At 54.7% G+C, this 21,534-nt stretch overlaps 5 protein-coding genes across 5 annotated transcripts; 2 read left to right on the top strand and 3 right to left on the bottom strand.

Annotated features, from left to right (window-relative positions):
• Positions 1-1,611: 1,611 nt before the first annotated feature.
• Positions 1,612-2,733, top strand: CGCA056_v013749 (uncharacterized protein; the record flags this gene model as incomplete). The annotated part of the gene is made up of 1 exon (XM_037328992.1): positions 1,612-2,733. The coding sequence occupies one exon, from the start codon at positions 1,612-1,614 to the stop codon at positions 2,731-2,733; it is 1,122 nt and encodes a 373-aa protein (XP_037173554.1).
• Positions 2,734-3,604: 871 nt separating this feature from the next.
• Positions 3,605-4,554, top strand: dltE-0 (putative oxidoreductase DltE; the record flags this gene model as incomplete). Its single annotated transcript, XM_037328991.1, has 2 exons — positions 3,605-3,810; positions 3,966-4,554. 2 exons carry the CDS (start codon positions 3,605-3,607, stop codon positions 4,552-4,554), a joined length of 795 nt encoding a protein of 264 aa, XP_037173553.1.
• A 746-nt stretch (positions 4,555-5,300) lies between these two features.
• On the bottom strand, positions 5,301-7,067 carry CGCA056_v013747 (uncharacterized protein; the record flags this gene model as incomplete). The annotated part of the gene is made up of 1 exon (XM_037328990.1): positions 5,301-7,067. One exon carries the CDS (start codon positions 7,065-7,067, stop codon positions 5,301-5,303), a length of 1,767 nt encoding a protein of 588 aa, XP_037173552.1.
• An 11,956-nt stretch (positions 7,068-19,023) lies between these two features.
• On the bottom strand, positions 19,024-20,094 carry CGCA056_v013746 (uncharacterized protein; the record flags this gene model as incomplete). The annotated part of the gene is made up of 1 exon (XM_037328989.1): positions 19,024-20,094. The coding sequence occupies one exon, from the start codon at positions 20,092-20,094 to the stop codon at positions 19,024-19,026; it is 1,071 nt and encodes a 356-aa protein (XP_037173551.1).
• Positions 20,095-20,100: 6 nt separating this feature from the next.
• On the bottom strand, positions 20,101-21,314 carry CGCA056_v013745 (uncharacterized protein; the record flags this gene model as incomplete). The annotated part of the gene is made up of 3 exons (XM_037328988.1): positions 20,101-20,498; positions 20,966-21,101; positions 21,213-21,314. 3 exons carry the CDS (start codon positions 21,312-21,314, stop codon positions 20,101-20,103), a joined length of 636 nt encoding a protein of 211 aa, XP_037173550.1.
• Between the last annotated feature and the right edge of the window lie 220 nt (positions 21,315-21,534).

Raw genomic sequence — 21,534 nt, 5'->3', positions numbered from 1 at the left:
CCATCAGAAGGATGACCGGCTTTGACATTCCTGCCAGCCGCCAGGCTGCAGAGAAACGCCCCACGCTAAGAGCCACGTCACGTCAGACTTGCTGCAGGGTCGTTTCTTCATCCGCGATTGCCCTCAGCTTCTCTGGTTGCCACTTGGGGAGGTTGTGTCTCGTTGATGCAGACCCGTGATTGCCATGGAAATGCGGCTGCCGACGCAGCGATGGTCAAGCCTCTCGAGTCTTGCGTGGAAGATCATCGGATTAGAATGCCCGTCTTCTTTGCTACATCGCCCACTCAATTATCTCAGAATGGCCCGCAGATGGGGTCAGCCACAATCCGCCTCTTGGCATCGGCGTCAGTGGAGAATACTTCACGTCTTGAAGGTCGATTCTATGCTTTCGACGGCTCCCAGGAATTGCTATTTTCAAACACTGCAGAACTGCACTGCCGCCAGTCGATTATGCCCGGCTTCTTGGCGACACTCGGCGAGAAACGGGGATCTGTGAAGGAAACGCGTGGCGTCGCTGGGAAGCGAAGGAAATGAAGTGTTTCCGACAAGTCTGAGGGTAGATTCCCAGGAGAGAATCGAGAAATTACACACCTATCGCGCTTGACCCGGGGCAGTTGGGCAGGTTCCACTCGCAACCACACCCGCGCCGGTAGGCACGTGCGGATTCTCCCGCTCCACTGCCGACTTCTTGATCCGAAATCGATGTAACTTCCTCTTGTGGGAAATGTTGAAGAAGTCTCAAGGGCTGATTGAACTGTGTGAGAAGCCACATGCGAGATGGAATTACGTATGATGTATTACTTCTGACGTCCTTTGGCATGACGCTGTGCGGATGCCATCAGAAACAGGCAGGCAGTCTGTAAAGACAGAGAGATGGCTAACTTGCGAAGAATGTTCTGATGTTAATCGAGCGAGAACTTGAATATGGTTGTGCAGGCTAGGAATTGGGAGGACCGGATACAGTTTCAACATCCGACTGAGTATTATGGCGGTACCAATGTGCAACGATGGTAGCAAACCCTGGGACTGCATCAATCCCTTACAACGAATAATTCGCGCGTATATGTTTATTTGAACGACTATGTGAGCCTATTCGTCAAAGGCAGGGACTCAAAAGAGCTGAGGAGAGTTGTGCAATGACGAAGGCTACTATCATAATTAGCGCAAGATAATGATCAAAAGCTTTGGGACGTCGATTTAGCTATCGAGTTAGAAGGTTTGGAGATTTGGAGATTTGCTCTGACTTGTGATGAAGGCCCGACCCTGTTGGACTCTATGATGGAAAAGAGATAACATTGCTGCTCAACATCAAGGTCAAGACATATGACCATGCTTCCACTACCACGCCTAACCATTGTTATCACACAAACTTCGATCGTTATGATCAAGGTAATGAGTCCATATCTAGCAGGAACCTTGGGTGCATACCCGGAAAGAAAGGTCCCTGAGCCCCTGGCTACATCCGTCCATGCGAGCACCTTGAAGGGTTTATAAAACTAACGGAGATGTTTAGAGATTTCTTTTAATACTCAAGAGACTTGCCAGATTCCCCATCAATCTCTTCCCACTTCTTCATCGTCCTCTGCTTCATATCTTCAGACACAATAAGCCATGGATACCCAAACCTCTAACTCCAGTGTCGATACCGTCACCGTCATGAACGACAACACACCCAACTCGGGGCGCGTTGTGAACAACCGGCTGGACAAGAACACCGAGCCTTATCAAGTCATCGGCTTCGGCCAGTGCAGCTGGGTATACCACCGCAAAGGCAGGAACCACGTCGTCAAACTCGCCCGGCAAGGCTACCAAACCGCCCTCGAGACCGACCACACAGCCCACCTCAAAGTGCGCGCCGCCTTTGACTCCCACAAGCCCCCCGTCAACGTCCCCCAACCAATCCGCCTCGCCCCTCCGACATCTCGCTGGTGGGAAACCCACCGCTCTATTCTCCTCCAACCCCCGCACGACATCTCCCAGAAAACCTCATGGGCCCTCCTGTCCCAGCGTATCCCCCCCTTGCCAAAGAGCCACCGGGACACCCTCATCAACACCTTCTGCCCCGCGCATAAGCGGCGGGATGCAGCAACGGAAACGAAGAACGAGGACGCGCTGGCGAGAGTGTACCTCGGACGTCGACGTGTGCCGGGGGCGCCGCTCCCGCCCAACTTCTCCCTGAGGAACTACAACCTCACGCTGGACCAGCTGCTCCAGCTCGACGCGCCCGTGGCGGAATACGCGCGCCAAATGGGCGAGGCGCTTTGTGTAATGCACTGGGGCGCCTGGATTGACGGCTACGGTATCGAATTCGTCCTCGGAGGGCAGCCAAAACCTCCGAAAAATGCCTCCTCTACTGCCACTGGGAAGCAGACACCCGCATCGATGGACATTAACAGCGCGCCATCACCAGCACAACCGGCGTACAACGCGAATCTAGCACAGCTGTGGGTTCTCGACTTCGATCTCTGTAGTATGTGGGATCGCGAACGCATGTGCAGGTTTCCGAACGACCTAGTCCAGCAGCTTGTCCGGGCTTTCTTCAAGAACGACCCGTATTACCCGCTGCCCAGTATGAAAGGTGAAGTCGAAGAAGAGCTGTGGTGGGAGTTTAGAGAAGCGTACATGGAACAGGCTCGTAGTATGCGGCTGAGGCATCCGTTACCTGGAAGTTTCATCAAAGCTTGTGAGAGGAGGGGGAGTGGGAACCTGGAGATTTGGGAACATGAGTTTTGAAGGGAACCCAGGTCCATGAGAATGTCAATTTTGTTGTGCGAAATACCCCGAGAGCTGTAAAAATTCCAAGCCGTGTGAATAACCATCTAATCGAATGTGTTCCTTTGCTTGTCTGATTGTCTGATATCGACTTATTAGTGTCATGAAGAGCCTCCTCACAGAGAAACATAGAATAGGAGCTGATTCTGTCATGTTACTCGCTGCAAGTATGTCAAATATATATGAGTGGTATTCAGTTTCGGCGATGCAATCATATCCTCTTAACTTGAAAAAGGTCAGTCAATGACGGTCTTCCAACCCAAGTTTCTCTTAGACCATGGACAGAGAACCCTAAGCCACCCACATAGTCAATATCAACAACCTCGTTCAAATTAACAACCATGTGAATAATTACCACCTCCCATACATCCCTCTCCAATACAACATTCTCATATGGCATCCATTCACACCATCACCACATGGCCCGCGCCCACATCCCCAGAAACTTCAGACGATCAGACCTCAACGTCTCACTCCCCGGCCCGGGAACCATTCTCACATGCCCCACACGTCCTCCGAGTCCCGCCCGACGTGACATCGTCCCATCCGATCACCTCGTCCGCCCGCCCCCGCCGAACTACCCGAAGAGCCCCTCCCTTCCTCCTTCCAAACAAGGGCCAATCCAGTCCCAAAACGTCACAATGACCCTCACACTCCTAGAAGTTCAGAGCTACCAAAAAAAAGGCCTCAACCACCAGTTATCTTCATCCCATGCCTATATGAAACCCACCACCCGCAACAGCACCTCACACTGACATCCCCACAATCCTCAAAGATATCAACATATCAAAGTCTCGTGTACTGTAGAAGAACCAAGCCACCAAAACCAGATATGCCTTTCCCCTCAAAAGTAGCGCTCGTCACAGGCCCCTCCTCCGGCATAGGCGCCGCCCTCACAGCCCGCCTCATCGCCAACGGCACCTTTGTGATAGCAGTCGCCCGCCGCAAGGACCGGCTCCAGACCCTCCTCGACGCCCACGGCCCGGACAAGGTCGCCGCGGAGCCCTACGACATGACGGACCTCGAAGGAATGCCCGAGTGGGTCAACAAGTTAAGTCCCCGTCCCGTCTTCCCCCCCTTTCCGTCCCGTCCCCCGCGCACCCGCGCGCCGCATACCCGAGCAACACGCGGCCAAACCATCACGATCCTATCACATCAAAAAGCCCACCCAAAACTAACAAAGCCATCCCAAGAATAACAACAACCTACCCGGCCCTAGACACCATAATCCTGAACGCAGGCATCCAGCGCTCAATCGACTTCACCTCCCCCACCTCCATCTCCCTACCCAACATCTCCTCGGAGCTGACGACAAACTACCTCGCCCCCCTCCACCTCATCACCCACTTCCTCCCCCATCTCCAGTCCCTCAAGCCGACCCAGACACACGTCGTCCTCGTCTCCTCCGGCCTCGCCCTCGTCCCCATCCCCCGCTGCCCAAACTACTGCGCCACGAAATCAGCCCTGCATTCCCTCGCCTGGACCCTTCGCACCCAGCTCGCCGCGCACGACGCCTCGTCCCACGTCCGCGTCATCGAGGTCGTCCCCCCGGCCGTGCAGACCGAGCTGCACTCCGTCCAGCCGGACCTGGTTGCCGCGGGGCAGGCCCACTTTGGCATGCCGCTGGAGGAGTTTACGGAGGAGACGTGGACGGCGTTGGAGGAGGGCAAGGAGGATGAGATCATCGTTGGGCCGGCTAAGAACTTTGCGCACGTTGAGACCGACAGGAAGAAAATGTTTGACAAGATGGCTGAGATGTTCAGGAGCGGATCAAAGATTTGAGCCTCAATCATCGAGGGCATGTCACTGAGGAGAATTGGGATGGCAAGAGTGGCATTCAATCTGTGTTGGGCCAAATGCCTATGCTAACTACACTCCCTGGTCCTGTCAGCAGCCACCATCCCCCAAGCTTTCCGGCCTGAAGTAATGAAACGGCTGCTTCGTGGTGCTTGTGATTTTTTTTCGATCTTGTAAGGACTTGCACGAAGGCTGTAAAGAGAAAACGAAAAGCAAGTGTCTCTCGTCATCCGGGCTTAACGCCTTCCATCTCAGGAATTCGGCGCATTCCCGTCGCGCAGAAACCAAAGTTTCATGTCCAGCGGAGAAAGTAACAAAACCAAGCCTGGCCAATTCTTTCCATACTCCCCTTTCCCTATGGTATATCTTTCTCGGACCGTAGAAACCAAGGCTGCACGGAGCCTCTAAGGTGTTGCTCGTCCAAAGCCAAGCGAGGAAGATGAATGACAGACACTCGATACCTCGATGACTTGGCTAAGAATGTAAAAGAAGTGAAAATGTGAATTTGTAGTCAACCAAGCCTCGAAATGCTGGAATAAAAGAGCCGCCGGAACCCCCCGTGAATAGGAATAGAACAACATATGATTCGTGAGAAGAGCGCGCCTGACCGTCCAACCCATCATCTAATCCTGCCATCCAAAGGGTTGAGGATCAACCCACCCCTTGTGCAGGTCGTGAAAAGGAAAGACATTGGGGCGCATAGTCGTCGTAACGTCCAGAAAGCAACAAGTCTACGCCAAGATGCCGCTCTTTCTCTTCTCGGCGCTGGTCAAGACCAGCATTGGCGCCTTGCGCTGTCCGTCTGTCACCTCAATACCGGCACGCTGAGCTGAGTTCTTGAAAACACTGGCGAAGCTGTTCTCACCGCTCTCGGCACTGCTGACGCTGTCAACGCTCTTGCGAGCCCTCTGACGAGAGCTTGGGCGGTCAGAGCCGATGGCACCCCAGCTGCCGTTAGTGGACGTCCTTGAGCTGGGAAGAGAGCAATCAATGTCGCCAGCCAAGCTGCCAGATCCACTGTGGCCGGAGTCAGATTCGTTGTCGGTGATGGGGGTGCCGGACTCTTCCTCGGCGCTCTCGGAGACGGGGCTCATGCTACCGCTGGAGCTGCCGGTTCCCTTTCTGCGCTCACGTCCCGCGCGGACCAGGTTGTGGACGGCCGAGCGACGCGTGCGGGTGGCAAAGTTCTTGCTTCCCTCGTGCTTGGCGGTAGGCTTAGCCTTGAGCTCCTCGATGGAGGGAGGTCCGCGGGGCTGGCGAACGGGGTGCTCGCCGGCACGTCCCTGGCCGGGTCCATAGCCTCCAGACAAGGGAGTAAGAGGGAAAGAGGCGGTCTTGGGACCAGCGGACTTTGGGGGCTCCTGAGAAGGCGAAAGGGCAGCCTGGTTGTTACCGTTGAGTGCCAAGGACATGACCTTCTTATGGCCACGGCGGAAAGCATTGGCTGACGGAGGAGGCAGAGGGGTGACCTCAGAGGGAGACTCGTAGCGCTTAGGGGGAGTAGCGGTGCGGAACGGGGTGGCGTGGTTCTCGGGAGGGGGCGAAACCTGAACACGGGGGGCTTGCTGCTGCTGCAGTTGCTGGATTTGAAGCTGCTGCTGCTGCTGCAGGGCAGCGTAAACCTGCGCCAGCTGAGCCTGTTGGTCATTCTGGCCTTGATCGACGTAGTAGCCCTGCTGGCGGGTGACAGGGTCGTAGTACGTGTAGACCTGAGGCTGCTGTTGAGCAGCCATGCCACTGAGCATGGACTGCTGAAGGCTCTGGAGCTGTTGCTGTTGTTGGTACATAGCCAGCTGCTGCTGCTGAATCTGCTGCTGAGCACCCTGCAGGTTCAGGCCCTGGAACTGCTGAGCAGCTGCCTGGACGCTCAGAAGCTGCTGCTGCAGGCGCTGCTGTTGCTGAGCGAGGTACATGTTGGTAGCGACAAGTTGAGCGTACAGACTGGGATCCATCTGTTCCTGGTCATCGATAACAATCTCAGGAGGCGCGAGAACCTGCTCAGTGGTGTACTGCTGCTGGTTCGCGTAGGCCTGCTGTTGTTGCTGTTTTTGCTGTTGCTGCTGTTGCTGCTGCAAGAACTGCTGAGCCTGCAATTGCTGAGCCTGCTGCTGGGCTTGCTGCTGGTGCTGACCGTAGCGGGGGAGAGCGGTCTTGGGGCCATTGTAGGAGTTCTGAGCCTGGGCCTGCATGCTGTTGGCGGTTGCGTTTCTGGCAAACGACTGGGTAGTAGGCGAGGGCGCGTTGTTGTTGACACCGGCAGGGAAGTTGGTAGCAGTCGAAGACTTGGGGGCGGTTCTAAGACCCGCGAGAAGGTGAGATCTGCTGGTGCGAGGAGTGGGAGCGCCGTTGTCGGCATTGCTGGCGGGAGTAGCATTGGAGAGGGAGAGGGGCTTGACAGGGCCGCCGCGGCGAGAGGCAAGACCTCCACCGGGCATGGCCAGGCCATTAGCCGACGAAAAGTTGTTGGAGTTCATTTGAGCGAGACCGCCTGCGTCCATTGCTCAGATGGGGTATCAATGGAGAGCGAGGAAGTGAGCTGGCGGGAGTGCCGGTGACCGAGCTGTCAAACTCGAAAAGTGTCAAAGAATGAATGGTGGCCTTGCAAACGGCTGGGGCGACCGGGTCGAATTACAAGAAGGATAGTTTGTTGAGGTGCGCAGCGCTGGGCGTCGAGATATATTATGGTACTCGGGTGTTGCGGATGACGTTGATGACAGTGGTGTATCAGACCGATCCAAAGCGGTTTCTGGAGCTGGTCCAGGAAAGAGGCTGCACGTGGGTGTCGGTGTCGGAGTCAAGGTGAACGGAGGAGGATGCCAAAAAGGTCAAAATCCAAAAATCGGCGGTATTTTGGATGATTGAAGGTGATGTGCGATGCGTTGTTGGGGAATTAGATGGTCGCGTATCGAGCGTCGAGGGCAGGAAAAAAGAATGATCGTAGTGGTCAAGGAGTGGGCGACAATCTGCTGTCGATGGGAAAGAGTAAACAGCGCTGGAGACGTCGGGTGGAAAACACTTGGCAACGGAAGCGGTTGTGGTCGAGGAGAAGAAGGACCACAAAGAGGAGCCTTCTTTGTTGTTGGGTCCAAGACGAAAGGGCGCAGGGACTTGGTCGAGATTGACAGATCAGTCAGGTGACGAGGAGCAGGCGAGTGCCGTCGTTGGTTGGCGCGGGCTGGGGCAGCTGCGTGAGGAGTGATTTGTCGAAAAAGAGGGCGTTGGCAGCAGCGAGCTGGCTGTTTCCTGTTGTTCCGATGGAGCGCTGGTGTGAAGATTACGGTGGAGTTTTTTTTCTGCAGTATCTGACGATGAAAAAAGGTCGGACGAAGACGAAGTAGAGTACAGTCGATTAAAAAGTGTTTCTTGGATGGATTTGTGGTGACGATGATGCAGATGCAAGTTGCGACGTGTGTGAGTGGGTTGGTCCAGAGGCCTTTTTGGGCGTTTGGATGTTGAGCTTGTGGCGGAATTGATTTTTGTCGGTTTGGTGTTGCGAATGTGCGGTGCGGTCGATTTGTGGTTGGTGAGCGAAGCCTTCCAGAACCCGTGTAGAATTTTTGCTGGATTTGGTTGAAAAAACGATGCGAGACGGATCTCAAGAGAATGCGAGGGTTGTGATCTTTTTTACTTTTTCTTTTTCTTTTCCTGGAAAAATCCCTTCTAAAAAGACGACGATGACGAACAAATTCGCAGACCAGAGCGGCGGAGGGGGAAAGAGGAGGGGGGAGAGAAAGGGTTGAAGGAGGGAGAAAAAAAAAGGAAGGGCGGTGTGTGTGCTAAAGAAAGGAAAGACCAAAAGAAGAGGCAGAAGGGGGGCAAGCAGCGGAGTGGACGACAGATATGGAGATGGAGTGCAGTAGTGAGTGTGAATGGAAAAGCAGGAGCAGCCCAGAGCCAGTCAGTCAGGTAAGGTACCTGCTCTGTACCTCAGTGAGTGCAGGTGCAGGACAGGGCAGGTGGCAGCCAGCAGCAGCAGCGGGAAGGTGGCAGCATCTGGAGCAAGAGCAGGAGCAGCAAGCCTGGAAGGAAAGAACGAACGGACCAGCACCCACCCAGGCACCCAGGAAAGACAGGACTGGACAGGGCAGGAGGGCGGACGGGCGTGACGGGGATGTGCCAGGACCAGGAGAAAGCGGGCAGGCACCATCCACCATCCACCATCCACCTCCCATCATCCACACTCAGGGGAGCGCAAAAAGGAGTGGAGATCGGACTGGCCAGAGGAGGAGAGGGGCCAGGGCCAGACAGGGCCCAGGTCCTGCCAGGCAAGTGCATGCACCACAACGGGTTCCCTTCCTTGGGTGCCAACCCGAAGCGAGCCTGACCAGTCATTGGTGACGGCTGAGCCAGCGGCGACAAACTCGGCCAATAGGAGCGCCAGGAGAGAAAAAAGAGAGGTGGCAGACAGGGGTCCACCGGCTGGCCCCACATGGCCGCCGTCAGATGTATCCTTGTACCTATCCGAACCCAAGGCACCTCACGTCTTTCGAGCCATGCCTGGCGTCTCTGGCTGCACCAAACAGGAAGCACTCAGGAGCCTGGAGAGAATGCAAAACCTCGACTGACAGTCATTCACAGTCACAGGAGACATCTGTGGTCGAGAAATCCAATCATAGAATGCGATCCAGCGCGAGGTATGACCAGGGATGACTCTCTCTCTCTCTCTCTCTCTCTCTCTGCTTCTCCTCACTTGCAATCAGGTACAGGCAGTACTGCCTGCGTACCCGTCTACTATAGCAGTACTCTGTGCTTGAAGATGCACTCACACTGCCGCTAGATACAGCTAGTCAGTGTGATTGCGAGAAGCTACATCGGCCAATCACCGCGCCGTCTCCTCTGGTCTGGAAGACGTGACTCGACAGGAAGGCAAATTCTCAGGCTTGCAGCCAATGTATCTCCCACACGATCGCATGTATTCGCACCGCCTGTAGCGCCCCTTCGGGTGCCCCTCTTCCACCTGTTGGTGCGTCTTGCTTGTCCTGTCTGTCTCCTGAGGTACGCAGCACCTTCCCATGCAGTCCGCGCAGGTCGCGTGCAGGTGACGGGCGGATGGCAAGCGCGAATCTACTCCAGTCTCCAGCTCCTGCTCCTGCTGTTTGTTGCGTCACTGCACTGGCTGTGCTGGCGCACTGCTCCTGCATCTGGTGTCGCCTCACACCACTTTCAACCTCACTTCCACATTCCTCTCCTCCACGGCCCTGGGCTCCCCGGCACTCAGACTTCAGCACTATCTCGGATACGTCCAAGTCCCAACACCCACCGTCTCCAAGGCAAGACACACAAACCGCCTTTGCATTCCGTCCCAACTCAATGGCAATCTGGCGAACAAACGAGGGGTTCCGACAGAATTCCATCCACCTCAACTCATTGAGCTTCGCCCACTGCCCGCTTTGCGAGTCTCGGACACGGAGACCCAGACGGCAAGCCGTGACAGGACTCCAGCAGACCCCAAACTCCAGAGTCCAGCGTCCTTGTCCTCTCTCCTGGCCTGCCACCGGGCCTGCATCCATCGACCGACCGAACGACTCCTTGTCGCGGAGCACGAGCAAGCATCAACCCCTGCGCCCCGAATCACGGTCTCATCGTGACACTTTCCACCTCACCTGCAAGACGACTGTCCCTACCTGCGCCAGACATAGAGACAGACACACTGCTCATACGGCTGTCCTTACGCCGGCACTCTACCACATACTTTGGCCTGAAGTACATCATGTATGGCCGTTTCCAGGGGCCAAACTCTCGCCAGAACCCAGATCGCTGGGCTCCCACCGCTTGCCGACTACCTACACCTACAGCACCCTTTGTACTATCTATGCAGTACATTGCACACGTTCTTGTCGGCCGCACCTTGCTGCCAGACTTTCGTTCTCGCTTTGACTTCACAGATACATCGAACATGCTTCTATTACTGCTTCTGGCCATCTTTACGATACCGACCACACGGCACACCTTCGCCGTAGCATAACGCCCTCACCTAAGGTTCCAGCACGTCGCGTACAGTACCTACGACACCCACCACCCGTCCATGTCCATCGGCCATGCCTACCCAAACCCTTTTTTCTATTTCTGGTGGTGTTGATCAACACGGAGCGTGCCCACACGGAATCCACCTCTTGAACCACCAATCATGTCTGACTTTGCGACTGCAAATGCGACTTGCAACCACGGACAGCCGCGGTAAGAGCCCCATCGGCCCCTTCCAGACGTTCGTCCTCTTCCACGCAGCACGCTCAACAGCCACCACGCACTAGCTGCCTATACTACTGATGCTCGCCATGCTTGCGGCTACATTCCGTCAGGAGGTAGCCCAGCTCATCAATCAGTAACAGTATCACCGTTCAGTCAAACGCTGCCAAGGCCTCCCTTTTTCCACTGCAATAGAACCGAAATCTGGGGTTCAGAGGGGCTGCCGATGATGTGAGCCATGGTCAACGGCTGCGGCAGCGACTCCCGATCGGGGCCTGCACGCTATCTCCTCCCGCTCACGCCCTCCGCCCCGGCATGGGAAATGCGAGGTTGTCACGATATCCCACGGCCATTTCCTGGTGAGCATAGCCGAACATGAGCTATCACCAAGCATGTGGCTGGTCATGGCTTGCGTGGTCCTGTCCACTGGGGCACGCGGCTTGGAGAACAATTGATGCCACAAGACGATTCCAGACGAGCGCATGGAGCTGACCAACATCGGCAGAGAGGGCGCATCGCCGCACTCTGGACGACAGGTCACTTCAGCAAGCGAGCGACGGGCATGGCACCGACAACGCGGCGTCGGCACCTCCATCTCCATGGCAAAGCTTTGACTTCGCTCGAGGGCTTTGGCCTCCTCCAGGGGTTCTCCCGCACGACACACACGATACTTTCCACGCAAGCCGCTTTCCTATCGCCAAGGCTTCCCGACTCAACAGTGGTTCATCATTTCTTCACAGAAAGGCAATCCATTGCAATCTGTCCTCCTGCTGCTCGCCATTTCCTGCCCTCCACCGCCATGCCCTACTTTAGCACACCTTTGCCCTCTGTTTCCTCGCCCCCATCTCCCGGCCATACCGTCCCCTCGTTTCCGTAAAACGAGGCGGCATAAAGTCGCGGATGAGGATATTTAGGGCAAGCGACATCAGCTGTTTTCGCGCATGGCTCCCAGCATCTCCCTAACTTGCCCAATGCTAACCTGTTTCCCATCCAGAAGCTTTAGAGGGCTTGTTTCACTTCGACCGATAGCGTGGTACTTGTCTTCCATCAGCCCTGCCTCTCTGCAAACTGCCAATCCTCCACTTGCCGAGGTTCCTGTTCATCACGCTACCCCCGCCGCTCAGAATAGCTGTCGCCACTAGCAGCTTCTGCTGACACAAGTCTCTCCCACTTCCCACCTGCACTCGTCATTTCATACGTCGACTTGTGGTCGGTTCAAACAGTATGGGAAGCTTCGGCGTCCAGAGGCCTCAGTCAAACTGACGATCTTCTCAGGATGATGTGTCCCTGACATGCGTGCATCGCTCCCAGTCCAGCTCCCTAAGGATGGTGTGCGACCTAATCAATCACTCAATGCGGAACAGGTTTGCACACCGAGTGAGCCTTGAAGACCGGCTTGAGCACTCAATGGCCGCGTCCCGCCCGGACCAAGCCTTCGACGGCGGACAAAGAGACGGAGCGATGGACACATGGCCCAGGAACTGGATGGATACGAAGCTGTGTCCCCGGCACCCCAGGATCTTCTACGGAGACTTTCTCTCGCACCGCCTCTCGTGCCCTGACTGCTTTTGGCAATGCGTGCCAGGGGAAGCCACGCCTTGCAAGGTTGGCGGCAAGGGGCAAGGAACCTGAGACAAATCTGCAAGAGAGACCTTCCAAGTCCCAAGATTCCAACGGCGTTATCGGCTCTGTGCGCCCGCCAGGATGTGGGCATCAAACCTCCTGAAGAGTAACACGGGGTGACATTCTCAATGGGGCTCGACGGGGTGCATCCACTGGGAGGCTGTGGTTGTCAGCGAGGAAGGTCCCGAGGGAGAGCCTGCTGTGAGGGCATTTTCGTCCCAACTGCTCGACATGAAAGTTCAGATTCTCCCACTCTGTTCGTCTGGCTTTTCGTTATGCCAGCGCCTCACAATCCGACACTGGCAGGAGGCCTTCTTCAAGGGAGACGTGGTGAGAAGAATCAACGAGGATGGACCGCCGCGCTGCAGATCAAAAAAGCAAGCCAACTTACCCATGGGGGTCGGCAGCATCGTTCAGCCCGAAGCCCAAGTCGAAAGCGGCACGACGGCCGCCAACTTAACACTCGCGGCTATAGCCCCTCCGTCGCGCCTCTAGTTTAATTAACTTGGAGGAATACGGGCCTCGCGACGCCGCAGACGCGTCTTGCCAGACTCAAATTGCGCACACAAAGAATTTGTGGCTACTCCCGCGCGAGTCGAAAGCCGCCACAGCCAGTCAATCCTAAACCCTCATTTAATTCGCAATTCTCTTCCACGTTGTTGACAGCAGGTCGACGCGCCGGCCGCCCCGATTTTGCGGCAAAAAGAGGAAATTTTGGTAGGACCTTTGGACCTGACGGTTGTGGCCCTCGAGACTATTGGGCTTTGTTGGCCGCCCACGCCGCCAAATTCATTCAACAACGCGGTGGTGAAGACAAGCGATCCCTTCCATTCTCATTTTCGTCTTCCTCGCTCGTCTCATCCTTCAGACCCCCGCAGGCTCGGAGCTGTCTTGCACGTAACCACACTCGCACAAGATTTTTCCCTTACGCACCGCCATACTTCTGTGTTGCGTGCCAATTCTCCGCCCAGCCAGTATGATTGGCATGCCGCTTACCACAAACCGTCCCCTCCTGTTCCCGTTCGCAGCCACGCATCCAATCTATATGTCGCTCGATCCACCATCATTCAGCGTCTCCCACTCGCTTGCTTTGTTCAGTGGTGGCCGTGGCCCTATTGGCTCCATGTCGATCGGCTTGCGAACTGCAAGGAATCCCCTCGTGAAACGGCCTTTGCAGGGTAACGCCCACACTTGCGGGGAAGATTTTGGAGAGATGGACTGGGATCTAAAGCGCTGGGCCACAGGACCTCGGCCAACTCCAACGTGGGAACTATGCATGCTGCAAGCCTCTCTGTGAGCGCTTAATCTACCGCCACAACGCGACCTCTCCCGCAGATTCGTGCTTCACGGGAAACATGAAGATCGCCTACGTGGCTCCAACCACTGAAATGGTCTGCTGAATTCGCTATTCGATCGCCCGGCCCAGCTGCCTGGAGACTTAACCGCTAGCGCCCTTGACGTCAACTCTGACTTGCGCTAGACAGTCCAGTCAGCACCATTCTGAATAGCGGTCTATCTCTGCAAACCAGCTTCTTCGCACCCATCTAGGACAGGCGTCTTTAGCAGATCCTGGTCAAGACTACACAGATCGTCAGAAGTGCTTCCCGATTCGCCAAGCCGAGGTGTTTCCCATGATTGCTGCCGAAAAGCCAAGCACGATCACGCATAACCTGGCTGGATCCAGTGATCGCCAGGCGCGACGGTGGCCAAGAGGTGCAGCAAAGCGCATCGTCTCTCGACATTCGTCGTGGCCTTCATCGCTGGCTTTAAGGCCAGCTGATAGATAAATAAGCCTTATCACGTCTGGATGACATGTAATGACTGAAATGGATGATCCGTGACTTATTGACGACACGTTGGCGTCGACAAATTACTGGAACCGGTCTCGTCCCATCATCTATCCGGGCATACCGCGAGACATATCCCGACTTCCTCCCCTGAAGAATGGGATTCTTCGGGGTTACAAGCTGCACTATTCTCGTATCAGTCTCTTCTCTACGTCGTCCTCGGAAACAATCTGAAATCGAAGGCTAACTTGCCGCACGCTGAGATGATGTGCATCACTGCCTTCCACCGTTCGAAGTTGGGACAAGCGTCTCAAGTATTGCTTGAAGGTTCTCTTGGTTCCGAGCGATGAACCCTTTGAACTCAGAACATGACATATTGGTTTCGGCGCAACCCGAGGCGAGTTGGCATTTTCTTCGTTGCTCTCAGACCTTCACACATCCGGCCATCTTCTGATGATGTCGGATTTGACGGTCTCGTTGTTGGATGGTCGAGCCGATGCCTTCCGGGACCGCGAAGAATCCGTTCGTTCGCCAAATTTCAAGATGTCCTTGCTCCGGACCGTCAGCAGGAAGTCATCGCCGAATTGCCCATCAGAGTGACTCTGTTAGGCGACTTTGAAGCAAGATCGTTCAGCAGACTTGCGACAAGCGAAGTTGTCGAGACTAGTACCTATCCAGAAATGGCATACACGATGACGGTCAAATAACGAACGCAAATGTCATTGAAGGATTGTTCCAGGGGCTCGCAAAAGCAAAGCTGCAGAAGGGCAGGTTATAAACTCTTCGGGCCGTCGGCGGGCTTTATACGTATGCGAGTGTCAGCAGTGGGACTTGGCAGACTCAGAAGTTCTTACCGAAGTCCCCTCGGCAAGCAGTTCAACGGCCTACGGTAAGGTAGATAAATTTTATCATTCACGTCAGGCTGACTATCGATGCAGAAAAGTGCTACACGTTCGCCGGCAGTGCGGCGAGCGTGTAAGCCCCTGCAAATCGCTGGTAGCTCGGGGTGATCGTTTACTGCTCACCCAGTGAGACAAGACTTCTAGGGTTTCCCCCCTGTTAGATGTTGGCTATGGCCGATTCATCGATCATGAAATGATAATCTGGGCCACTCTCAGTAGCGTGGAGCTTATGCGACCTCTCGTCAAAGTCTCACGACAACATCAACCCCTCCTGCCAAGACTTTATGGAAGGATTTCGCAAGTTCTGCTTGGCCGTGTCATAGGGCTGAGAAGCTTGAGCTCAAACCATCACCTCAGCCGCTAGCTGTGCTCTGACGGATGTCATCTGTCCAACCAATCGTTGCTTTTGGAAGTCATCGTATAGCAAGCCAATAGCTTGCCACAAATCTATTTGCCAAACGGATCCTGCGGCTCTGGCTGGCTTCGAAAGTCGCTCTGTCCAGGGTTCTGAATCCTCCTGTCCTCCATGTCTCTGCGGAACTATGGCTGCCACGAGTCTGCCTTCAACCTCGATTTCAGTAAAAATCAACGACTTTGTCGTATCTTCGTCAGATTCTGACTACTCACCGCTGAATCCTCACAATATGACCCACACAGCGACATGGACAACATCACGCAAACAGCTCGCAAGACAGAGCGAATTACCAGTAAGAAGAAGTTCTCAGAAGAAGGGGGTGTGTAAGCAGCAAGGCAGCTGACATGCGTGCAGTCACGTATCCATCCATCCACCATGGCGCATCCCACGCGTGGGGATCCATCCGCGCGTGGCGTTGACAGCTTGAGTCTTCTCACGATCTCACTCACTTCGTTCCCTCGTTGTCCTTATCTCGCCAAATAAGACTGCTGTCATGCACGACAGACGCCAGCGCGTCCATCAATCGACAAGACCGTCCACCCACACCCCTTTCGTTTCACCAACCCTTTCCCTCGTCCGTGTTCAACCACTCTCACTTGCTCTTTCTCCAAAAAACCCACAGTGGGCTTGCTGATCAAGATCCTACACGCCACCACCAACCCACTTGCAGTCAACGTGATGTGTTGCGGTAGCCGCTGACTTGGTTGAGGTTCGAATACGACAGACAACGTCTTTGGGCGTGAGACCCCACACGTTCTATAGCCACGACGGAGACATCGTCTCATCTGCATCATGGGTTCGCATCGGCAGAAATCAGAGATATGCCCTAACACAGAGCCGCATTTCTGCGGCTCGAGCGGTCTCGGGTACCGTAGCGGCATCTGTGGACTATTCATAATCTGTACGGAAAGGGTTAACATTCCTTTACCGAGTCTACTAAAGGACTTACGTCTACCAATACTCTCTCTTGGGACACTCGAAACCCGAGAGCACGAGAACAGGGACAAACAACCAAAGACCTTATTTTCTTTGCTTCCAAGACTGTTATAGCCCGGTGGAGGGTAGGATTCTCTGGAATGTCCCGAGTATGACGTGAGATCGTTGGGAGTAGAGGGGGTGGAACGGCCACATCATTCACAAGGAGGGGGACAGGGGTTTTAGAGTTGGAGATGATCCATCAAGTCCAGGTACAACTGCGACACTACGGCGCGGAGAGTGATCCTTCGTTCTCACCCGCTAAGAATGCGGTGGAAGGTGTTGTCGGTTGCGGCCCTGCCAACACCAACAAACTGACGATCCCCTCCTTCACGATCCTGCCGCGGGCAGACAGAGGTAGTCATGCAGACAGAGGTAGTCATGCAGACAATCGTCAAATGGCAACTGGGAGCAACCTGGGGCTTGTCGGTTTCTCGGTCCCGAAGGCGTTCGTCCGTCTTTCGCACAGCAGCCCTCATTCGGCATGGCTCCTGGGTGAAGCAGATGACGGACGAGGCAAGAAGAGGGGTTAAGTAATATTCTCCGATTATCTGATGGCCCGTGTCTGGTATCCCGGCGGAAGGAATGGATGCCTCTATTGAGAGCGTACACCAGGCCAACACAGCGGACTACCTCAAGCGGGCCGTAACGAAGGAGACGGCCGTTCACTGCAATCGGTATCGTCTTGGCTCTCCTGATGGGTCGTTTTGAAGTCGGACCAGGGACTTGTGGCGAGAAAGGTCAGCACCATGGCTTGTATGAAGAGGAGCCGTCTTTCAGTCATCCTCCTCCTACTCGAAAACGCCCTCTGACCTGTCCGGTTCTTGGCAGAAGCGGTAAAAGCATCTCCACTTGCCCTCAACAAAAGGCTTTGGTATTTTGAGAATGCAGGCACAGCGGCGGAAGCAGTGGGAACGGCAGAGCCAGCGTGGATAGCATTCACCGCTGTTGATCATAACCTCGAATAATCCTACCTATTTAGTCCGGGGAGCTGACACGACGCGACGCCGTTTCACACCTTGGGCACCCAGAGCAGCGCGCTCGCGATTTTGAGGCACGCATCACATGGCCGAATCTGATATACTTCAAATGAGAAAGGAGGAGAAAAACAGCAAGGCCACCGCCAAGCGCAGTCGGGCGGTCCAACGTAAGACTCGCGCCGCGGCGAAGATGACGAGGTTTTATGACAGCCTTCCCGCTCGTGACCCTTATCACAAGCTTATCCTCAAACGCAACGAGGCTGGCTGGCACGGCCGTCATGAGTTGCGTCTCATGAAAACACGAGATCGAACCTGAACTGAAGCTATCTACTGGTATATTGGCGACATTCCTGATCCCGACAGCTCAAGTCGGCAGCAGCTACCTTGTCTACAGGAGTCGGGAATGAGACCAGTTTGGTCAATGACGGCGGCGACATTTGCTGGAATCACTCACCACCGAGTGAAGTTAAAGACACCCGCCGATGATTGAAGTCTTGCGCAGAAGTCCACTCTGGTTTCTTTTGCTTCATTTTTGTTTCTATTTTTCTTTTCGGCTTGACCCTTCCTCCAGTTGCCGGTCATGGATGTCAAAACGATTGACCTATAAGAAGGGGAGTGAGTCAAATCACCCCGCCATCGAGCCAAGGCGAAGGAGTCCTTGAGCTCACTCACTCAGAGTTCATCACGTATGCTGCTGCCTTGCGAGAGAGAGGGGGGAAAGGGACTTTGGTTCGGCTGCCGGGCCACTTGGGGCATATTCGCGTTACATCAGCGGCCAAGCGAGCGGGAGGCCGTGAATCCCATCCTGATGCAGATTGTCGCCTTGCGAGTGAGCGATGGCTGATCTGCGGTTCGGGCTGAGACTGCATTCAAGCGCTGAGGGCAGCTTAGGCGGCCATGGGATGTACTTTGCAAAATATCCAAAGATTTGCTTGTTCGCGGATGCGAAGAAGGAGCTAGACTCCCCCCACCGCATCACTCCAGGCTCTTCTTTACTCCGCACTCAACTTACACACGAGATTACCAACAGACTTTGCCTTCAAAACAACTCGAGATACATACATACATCCCTGCTTGCTCAACAGACTAGTTCCCAGCTCCCAACATTGAGCGGGAACCTTGGCTTATCAAACACACAAAACTAAGGAAAGGGAAAGAAAGAAATGTGTCGTCATAAGCGTCATTATGCGTAAAGATTGCAAAGAAATGAGTTCGCGAACAAACAAGGAAAAACAGGTGCCCGATGCCTTTTTTGTCACCCCACATGCCCATGATTCCACTCTCCACTGCCCGAGAAAAGGTCATTACACAAGGAAATCAAGTACAGGATATGCCAAACTCCCCGTGAGGCCGTGAGGCAGATGGGTAAACAAGATAGATGATAAAAAAGAGAAAGAAGGAAAAATCCGGGATGCTCTAGACGAGACCCTGCCGAGTGAGACTGTGTGCCGCCCCAATTTTTGGTCTCCTACCGTGATGCTGAAGTCCTCTATCATCACTCTACGCGCCGAGGAAATGTCCGCTTTCTTCATATAGACAACCCATATTAATCCAACCTGAAGCCGAAGCTGGTGATGCGTGTGGCCCTAGTAGCGTCTCTCTTCTGGCAGAACGTTCTCGCCATAGAAGCCGCCGTGGTGACCATCGTCGCAGGATGCCGCGCATGCGAGGCAAGCACCGCCTCCATACACTCTGGTGTGGCGTTTCCAACCGGCTCCGCTACCGTCCAGCATCGAAATGATCTCGCCTTGCACCTTGATCTCGCGAAAGGTTCCATCCTCAAGGATCTCTCCATGGATCGGCGGCGGCCCTGGAAGCAGAGGTGATGTTGGCGGATATGACGAGGGAGAAAAGACAGTTCCATGTCCATCAGAAGCGGGACCCGTCGTGGTAGCTGGTATCCCAATAGGTAAAGTTTTGGTGTAAGACCGCCTACGAGGCGTCGGTGATGACCTCGTAGTCTGAACGTTTTGCGTCGCCGTTGTCGTCGCCATCTCAGTCTCAGTCTCTGTCTCTGTGGACGACATGTAGTCTGGGTTGGGCTGCTCAAAGAAAGATGCATCGAGTTCCGAGGTGAAGCCGGTGAAACTCCTCCTGCGATCATCGTACGTGAAAACAGACGGGGATAGCTCTGGGGGCGTAAGCGGAGGCGGGGGCGGCGGCCTCGACATCATTAGTCTTGTCGATGTAAGGCCTGAAAGCTTTCCCGGGCCGAACATGCTGCCAGGTGACGGCGTACGCTCACGACCTTCATTATCCTTATGCGCGCCTGCGTCTTGGGCATTCTCCGTCGAGAGGCTCGAAAATGGGCCTGTTTTCCTGCTGAACCCATCCTCCGCAGTTGCGGTATTACTGCTGACTCCACGTGACTTCTCCTCCATGGGCCAGATCCTATCGTGGAAGAAGTGATGATGGAGACTTTGCTGATTGACCAAGTGGCTTAGATCGTCATCAACTTGCCCGTCTCGGTGAGCCTGGCTGGTATTTCCGTTTCCTGATTTTGACTTGGACATGGCATGAACCACGAGGCGGAAGATGGCAAGAAGGCCCAAGATGGCGAGACCGGCGCATATATGAGAAGCTGAGAAGAGATGGTAAGAGCTGATGGTCGACAACGGCTGCTCAACAGCCAGCTCAGCATGCGTGACGGCAGGCATGGCTGCTTAAAGGGTCGATTGTGGTAAGTGATCAGTTTGGTTGGTGGTCGTATTGGGGGTCGCCTCTCTTCTGGCTGAGGTAGAGGTACTCCTCAGCACGCTTGGGATGCGGTGTGGTGGCACGTCTGGGGTATGCCTGTGTGTCCGGCGACCAGGCCAAGACCTAACGGTGGCTTGCGAGTAATGAAAAGGCGCTGCTGGACATAAGCGACTAGGGGGTTGGGATGGTGGGCCTCGCCCGCCGCATCTGCCGTAAGTCGGGTGGGAAAGGTGCCGAGTAAGGCTCCGTTTTGGACCGATTGCTTTTGGGTATTTCAGAGGGCGAGTGACCGAGAGGTGAGTGGAAAAGGCCGAAGAAAAGAAAGCAAGGGAGAGAGGGTTGCCGGGTTCTATATGGCCGAAAGGTGTAAGTCTTTGATCTTGCTGAAGTGGATGCCGCGCGCTAGGGGGCGAGGCTCAGTCTGTGCCGCGAGCTCTGAAACCCATGGGTAAAGTTGAAAATGGAGGTTCCAGCGTCGCGGCGAGCGGTTGCACCCAGTAATTGTAGTAAACGACTGACTTACCACAAAGCGGCTACCAAAGTTCCCTGGCGTTGCGTAGTGAAGTAAGTCGAGGTCAGGTTCCGCGCTTGGCAAATGCAGGTCGCAGTAGGAGGAGGATGAGACAACAGGTCGTTTTTTTTTTTTTTTTTTTTTTTTTTTCTTGGTGCGCAACGCTGTCTAGATTACAAAGGTTTTGTTTGTCTGTCAGCAACGATGACAGATTCCTTTGTGCCCGGGGACAATCCAACAAATAAATGAGGATTGGGAGACGGGTTTGGTGGCAGACGTCAAGGGGACGGGAGCTGTGGTGGGGTGGAAGGATTGCGGACAGAATGGGAAGGATACTGTATCATATATATAGACATGGTGTCGATGCGCCATGTCGCGGGAGACGAGGCACGATGGAGTTGCGATGCCATCTGCTTCCGAGTTGGTCTTGCAAGATCTGGCCCGGCAGGGAAATGGCTGCCAGAAGGAATGAGATAATAGACCAAATGAAGGGGTTCGAGGCCACCATGGGAGGGTGTGCGGCGAAGGGGAGGTGTGTATGAGTTGACGGGCAGCAAGCATCCTGACCTTGGCTTGGCTTGCGCGGAATAAAGGTGAGCCCTGAGTTCCCGTTTTCAGTGCGCCGTCTTCATCCTCAGTCAGCCTCTCTCTGTCTTTTGAAATTAGCATTAGGCGAGAGCCCGGGGCAGGCCAATGGCGCTAGTCAGGGCCCATTAGATGCCCAAGTTCAGTCATCAGTCACGATGGCGACTACGGATACGCTGGCCTTGTTGTTTCCATGCTTGTTTTTGCTGCAAGGCGGCGGTTGTAGAGGTGTGCAGATAACCACTTCCACTGGCTGTCTTTAGGGCTGGAGACGCTTCAATGTGAAGCAGTGTTGCAGAAACGG

Source organism: Colletotrichum aenigma (genome assembly GCF_013390185.1).
Source record: "Colletotrichum aenigma strain Cg56 chromosome Unknown KSG_Cg56_contig09, whole genome shotgun sequence".
Taxonomy (NCBI): Eukaryota; Fungi; Ascomycota; class Sordariomycetes; order Glomerellales; family Glomerellaceae; genus Colletotrichum; species Colletotrichum aenigma.
This window is presented reverse-complemented; position numbering and strand designations above follow the sequence as displayed.